The sequence below is a fragment of the Primulina huaijiensis genome, unplaced genomic scaffold, assembly GCF_012295235.1.
Source record: "Primulina huaijiensis isolate GDHJ02 unplaced genomic scaffold, ASM1229523v2 scaffold11895, whole genome shotgun sequence".
NCBI classification, from domain to species: domain Eukaryota; kingdom Viridiplantae; phylum Streptophyta; class Magnoliopsida; order Lamiales; family Gesneriaceae; genus Primulina; species Primulina huaijiensis.
In genome coordinates, this window is record NW_027342433.1 from 25,450 (window position 1) to 32,192 (window position 6,743).

Genomic DNA, 6,743 nt, shown 5'->3' on the forward strand with positions numbered 1-6,743 from the left:
TAAAACTCATGACCCGCTAACCTCTCTAACATTTGATCAATGAAGGGCAGTGGAAAGTGATCTTTACGGGTAGCATCATTTAATTTCCTATAATCGATGCACACACACCATCCTGTAACTGTCCTAGTGGGTATCAATTCATTTTTTTCATTGGTGATCAAAGTAATCCGACCTTTTTTCGGCACACATTGAACAGGACTTACCCATGCACTATCAGATATAGGATAGATAATACCTGCATCAAGGAGTTTGATCGTTTCTGCTTTTACTACCTCTTGCATCTTTGGATTTAATATTCTCTGAGGTTGCACAAGAGGCGAGTATTTATTTTCCATCAAGATCTTGTGCATGCAGACTGATGGGTTGATTCCTTTGATATCCGCCACCTTCCACGCAAAAGCACTCTTGTGTGCTTTCAAAACTTCCAACAGTTTGTCCTCCATCCCCTCTGTCAAAGCAGCAGAAATAATGACAGGTAAAGTGTTATTCTCACCTAAATATCCGTACTTTAGGTGTGGAGGCAATGATTTGAGCTCAAGCGTCGGTGGCTCCTCTAGGCTTGACTTCTGAGGGAGCAAGTCTCTTCGATCTCCCAAATCTTCTAATCTCATACTTATTAGGCCTCTTCCATGGCTGGTTAGCATTGAGGTATGCCACTATTTCGGCTTTCTCTGCACCCAATTCATCTTCTGCCCTCTCGGTAGTAAGAGTGGCCTCCAAAGGGTCCCTAATAGAATCCTGCACATAGTTAGACACAAAAGCATCAAACGCATCAATTCTATAACAACTACCAGAATGCAGTGTGTGCTTAAGTGCATTAAAAACGTCAATAGTAATCTCCTCTTCTCCCACTCTCAATCTTAACTTCACTTCCTGCACATCAATCAGAGCCTTGCCAGTTGCAAGGAACGGTCTCCCCAAAATTAGAGGCATCTCCATATCCTCCTCCATGTCGAGCACCACAAAATCTGCAGGAAAGATAAATTTGTCCACCTTAACTAACACATCCTCAATCACTCCTCTTGGATACTTGAAAGATCTGTCAGCCAGTTGTAAAGACATCCTTGTCGGCTTAGGTTCTCCCAATCCAAGTTTCCTGAACACAGAAAAATGCATGAGGTTAATACTTGCACCAAGATCACATAACGCTTTATGAAAAACAACATCACTAATCATGCAAGGAATAGAAAAACTCCCTGGATCTTCGAGTTTTGGTGGGATCTTGTTTTGCACTAAAGCAGAGCAATTTTCGGTTAGATTCACTGTCATGTGATCCTCCAATTTCCTCTTGTTTGCTAAGATGTCTATTAAAAATTTAGCGTAACTCGGCATTTGCATCAAAGCATCGGCAAAAGGAATATTAATATGCAATTTTTTAAATATCTCAAGAAACTTACCGAATTGCGCATCCGGTTAGGCCTTTTTTAATGCTGCAGGAAACGGAGGAGGTATAACAATTTTAGATTGTGCAGTGGGTGTTGGTGTAGTGTTAGAAGACTTACCTTTAGATGTCTCATTCAGTTCATCCGGCACTTGATTTTTTCCTTTTTCTCTCGACTCTAAAATTTTCCCACTCTTCAACTCGATGGCCTTCACTTGCTCTTTTGGATTTGTTTCTGTGTTACTTGGCAAGGTGCCCGGCTCTCTACTTGGTATCATCTTGGCCAACTGTCCAATTTGATTCTCGAGCCCTTTTATCGATGCTTCTTGGTTTTGAAGTTTAGTTTCAGTGGATGAAATAAACTTAGACATCATTTGCTCCAGGTTGGTCTTTTCTTCTCTAGGAGGATCAGATCTGTGCATCGGTTGTTTTCCATATAGTTGTCCTCCCTGTGGTCGATTCTGACTGTTTTGGCCACCCCATGAGAAGTTGGGATGTTGCCTCCATCCAGGATTGTATGTATTCGAATGAGGGTAATTCCTTGGACGGTTGTGGAGCCCTATTTGATTGACCGGTGCCTCGTTTTGCACATAAAATGGATTGTCATCTTCACAGTCCTTCACAAAATGTTCACCTCCACACTTTTCACATAATATCTCTTGAAGACGCATAGTTGTGCTACCCCTGTTCAAGCCATCTAGTTTCCTGTTCAACACGTCAAGTTGTGCAGTAATTGCAGAAAAATCAGTTACCTGATGAACTCCTGTACTTCTCCGCCGGTTGTTCCTTTCAGATTGTGGATGATAACTGCTAGCAGCCATTTCCTCCAACAACTCATATCCTTCTTCCGCAGTTTTTCTCAACAAGTTCCCACAAGCAGCAGCATCAATCATAGTACGGTTAGGCGTAAGCAAACCATAGTAAAAAGTTTGAACGACTAACCCAAGTGGTAATTCGTGATGTGGGCATCTTCGTAGTAGATCCTTGAAGCGTTCCCATGCCTCATATAAAGACTCTTGGTCGAATTGAGCAAATGTTGTAATGTGTGACCGCAGCTTCATGGTCTTTGATAGAGGAAAGTATTTAATGAGAAATGCTTTGACCATGTCTTCTCATGTAGTGATCGAACCTACAGGCAAACAATTTAACCATGCTTTAGCTTTATCACGTAAAGAGAAAGGAAACAAACGCAACCTAACAGCATCATCAGAAACTCCATTGAATTTAAAAGTATCGCAAATTTCAAGAAAATCCGCGATGTGCGTGTTTGGGTCATCTACTGCTGTTCCTCCAAATTGGACTGTGCTCTTTTAACGCTCCAGATTCGACGACTGTCCTCATTGTACCAAGACGAGTCTTTTCAGCATGCTTATGTCCTCACTCACACGCACCCTGAGAAACTTCCCAGGAGGTCACCCATCCCAAAATTACCCCAAGTCAAGCACGCTTAACTTCGGAGTTCTTATGTGATGAGCTACTGAAAAGAAGATGCACCTTCGTGATATGAGTAGTACAAATCAAATCTTTTAAGCCCTCTTCAACTGTACAGTCCATTACATTGAACAGTCTCGGAATCCCTCTCATTCCCGTGTGGGATCGGTTCATTCATGTTCCATCCACCTAGAAGCCTGCAAGGAGCCGCTCATTGTCCGTGGAACTGATGGCACCGGCGATCACCCCCTGCCCTCTTCGGCCCCGGGCCTCACAGTTCTGAATCATCTGGATTATAGCTGGCTTGATTTCAAAGTGATTTGCCCGCACAATAGGCCTCACAATGCTAGGGCGTGCACCCTCCAAAGAAGGCTGGGCATACTCTAGCATCGGTATGCGGCGTGGCATCTCAACTTGTCTATCTTCACGCTGTTCCTCCTCACGTTCTTGCTCGTGTCTCTCCATCAGTTCTTTAAGTCTCTGTTGTTGTCTTCGCCTGCGGTAAGTTCTTTCAATTTCAGGATCAAACTCAAGCTCCACGTCAAGTGACTTTGGCATGCACTAGACAAGATATCTGGAATAAAATATGGAGTGTTAGCTCAAGAGAAATAAAGTAATGCTAAAGAAAATAAATAAAAATAAAATTGTAGATTGACAGTCCCCGGCAACGGCGCCAAAAACTTGATCGAGCAAAACTTGCACTGTGAAATCCTTAATAAAAATATGGTTAGTATAATGTACCGGAGTACGAGTATCGTTCCACTGAATACTGTATTTAACAATTGTTATTTCCAGTTATTGAACATCTAGCAACGAAAATTGATTTGATTGTTTTAACACTACTATTCTTAAGCAAATATGCAAATAAAAAGATTCAATAATTAACTGATGGAAGATAATATCTAAAATGGTTGATTAAAATTCAATGAAAAGAAGGATTTGTTGGGAATATCGGTTCACCTACCCCTCGTTAATTAATTAATTCGTTCGATATTGATTTACGCTTCCGACAGGATTTTTTATTCAATTGAACAAACTCTCTCGAGCTATGCCAAACTAATTCGACTCAATGAAGTAATTATATGTCTTTAATTATTTATCAAGAGTGAATCGCATGTCGATCTGTGAAATCCCCAAGTTTTCGACCCTTAGGACTATGACTATCGGCGCGTATCCAATTTCATATATCTATGTAAATTGTAGATTCACGGATTATACTACTCGTTCATATCACAAGTTATTCTCTCGAACTCACTCACGATATAAAATTTGTTATTAAAGTTAGCTACGCTTTAACAACACGCTAAAACAATAGAATAATCAAGAACAAATCGACAATCGAAATAAAGATTAACTAAATCAAAGTCTGGGGTTGGATCCCCTTAATTCCCAACAAATATTAAAAATTTAGCTACTAGAATTCATAGTAAAATCGACACAACAATGTTTAAAAGATAAAAACTAAGTTAGAAATACTAGAATTGACGAAAAACGCGAAGAACGGTCCCCGGAAAGTGTCGAATCTTCAACTTCAAGTTTTTTTTTCTCTATCCAATCCTTGTTGGTTGCTGCAATATGTCTCAATAATCCTCCAAATCTCGTGCCTCCCCTTCCCTTATCAGCCACACTCCCAAAATAAGGTAAAGAATCGGCTGCCAAATCTTGGCAAAATTAGGTAGCGCTCGGCCACATCTTCTGTAACTTTTCTTTGTGGATTACTTCTCGCGCTCGGGCGGTAAAGAATTACCGCTCGAGCGCCGTCTCTTCTGTCCATTGTCTTCTTGCTGGTACACTTTGCTCCGATTTCCGTTTTCCGGCCAGTTTACCTGCAAATTCGTTACGCCCAAGTGAGAAATGATCAAATGCAACTGCTTACTCTAAAATGAACAAAATCCACGTGAAATATACGCGTGCTCAATACAAACGCACACAAACTAATGCAATAAAACACGTAAAAACCACACCTATCAACTCACCCCTTACAAATTTCAGATAAAAATGAAGAACAAGTGAACGAGGAGGAGCAAGAAGCTTTCTGGGGCTGGTAAACAATGACCAAGATCAAGAGACAATTTATTTTTGTTTAGTTTTCCGCATTTCGAAACTCTGATGTATTTTATTTCATTGTCATTGTAAGACAATATTTTATTTATGAAAAATACTGGTTTGATTTGATACGAGGCTTTATTGTTTTCAATATAATTGTTAAACAATGCCGGATGTCACTGATAATTCGGACTCGGGGCGTGACACCTAGGTCCAATCCTAGGGAAATGCATGGGATGCAAATGCAACTTTTACATAAGCTTCCAATATTTACATGTCTTCGATCTTCATAATCATCAAGGCCATCATCTTCCAATCTTGATCTTCCACTATATTAATATTTACAAATAAATATCCATGGCAAATTGGGATACATCTCATGGGGGTGGGAACGGGCCATAAACCAAGCCCACTTGTAAATTGATAATTATTACAATCATTAAACAAAAAATATCCTGGCATACACCTAACAAATTGGGCTTGGGCTTTTGATCATCCTTCATGCATAATATCACATATCATACACTATCAATTAATTATCAGAATAATCAATTGATCCAATATTATATATCTTGATCCAATCACTAACTGCCACGATTATAAACTAAATTAACAAAGTATACAAACCCTTTTGTCTACTTTCTAATTAATTTATTTATAACTGAATTTCTTGTAAATCACAATTTAATATAAATAATTAAAGTCTAACTTCAATTATTTATTTCATGAGAAAATATTTGCAACTTTTGTAAATTTAAACTTAAGGGGCCAAAAAATCATTTTTCATCAAAAACATTTTGGTCCATTAAAATTTCACAAATTATGTTAGCCATCTAATGGCCCAACAACTTCAAGGCCCATGATAGTTTGATAATCTTAAACACTTTTGGAAACCCTAGTCGTCATCGCTATCGCCAGAGCTCCGTCGCAGGATTTCGGCCAAATTTTTTAAAAAAAATTTATTTAAAAACATGGAGCTGTTCGGGCAGCCCCACGGGTAGCCCGAGCTGCCCGAAATGGGCAGCAACATGCTACCCAAAAACGCCTTTCGACGGCCTCGATTTTTGTTGCAAAAATTCATCTCATGCGGCTAGAAATCGACCTCAACATAATATTATGTATATGCTACACAAAATAGTATACTTAGCTCATGATACCACTTGAAAGGGGATCGATTATGGTGCCCGATTGCGCAACGGAAGTTTAAAATTTGTTTCAACAAGAACATGAAAACCGAGCACCAACTAAGTGTGTAGCAAATACAAAAAAAACCAAGATATGTCATACATAGGGTGTTTTAGAAATGTACCTATCAATCTTAAATATTGATGTTTGGCTCCAACTAAGGTGTAAACACCTTAGCTCTTGAACGGCAAGACAATCTACAAGTTCTCCTTGCTTCAAAATTAGGCCCACCACTTGCAAGCTAGAACCCCTCTTATTTTACACTAGAAAAATAAGAGGATTTTTCAAGGAGAAGTATTTTCTTTCCTCAACTATTGAAAAAGAAAATTGAGAGAACAATGAAGGATAGATATGTTGCAAATTTCGGCCAAAGTGAGGAGTAGGAGAGAAGGAGAAAATATTTTTCTTGGTTGGGCAAAAAGCTAAAGCAAAAAGGTGCATGTGCATGCATAAATTATTGAAAAAGTTGCCTCCAACCCTTCACCTCCCTTGCATGTCTACTACTTGGGCTTGTAACAATTACAAGGCCCATGGACTTTTATTTAAATTGTCTCAAACAAATTTGAGACCAATTAAATCTTACTTGAATTTACTCAAGCCCACTAGTTAAACAATTATTCCAATTGGGCTCTACAAGACCCAATGTTATTTAATTAATTCAACACTTGAATTAATTTATTTATTTGGCCTCTACTAAGTC

General features: G+C 39.1%; 1 protein-coding gene and 1 non-coding gene across 2 annotated transcripts; one reads left to right on the plus strand and one right to left on the minus strand.

The window, feature by feature from the left end:
• Positions 1-534: 534 nt before the first annotated feature.
• Positions 535-2,487, minus strand: LOC140965699 (uncharacterized). Its single transcript, XM_073425845.1, has 2 exons — positions 1,503-2,487; positions 535-1,148 (listed from the first exon to the last, which is right to left on the minus strand). The coding sequence occupies exons 1-2, from the start codon at positions 2,485-2,487 to the stop codon at positions 535-537; spliced, it is 1,599 nt and encodes a 532-aa protein (XP_073281946.1).
• Positions 2,333-2,438, plus strand: LOC140965700 (small nucleolar RNA R71). Its single transcript, XR_012173132.1, has one exon. It is a non-coding gene; the product is annotated as a small nucleolar RNA R71 (small nucleolar RNA).
• Positions 2,488-6,743: the final 4,256 nt, after the last annotated feature.

What these genes read in the sequence shown, in the direction of transcription:
- LOC140965699 (XM_073425845.1), bottom strand. Translation starts at nt 2,487, where the DNA reads ATGGTCAAAGCATTTCTCATTAAATACTTTCCTCTATCAAAGACCATG. An exon ending in ACTGAATGAGACATCTAAAG is followed by an intron (nt 1,149 to 1,502) that starts GTAAGTCTTCTA and finishes TTTTTCATAAAG; the next exon opens with CGTTATGTGATCTTGGTGCA.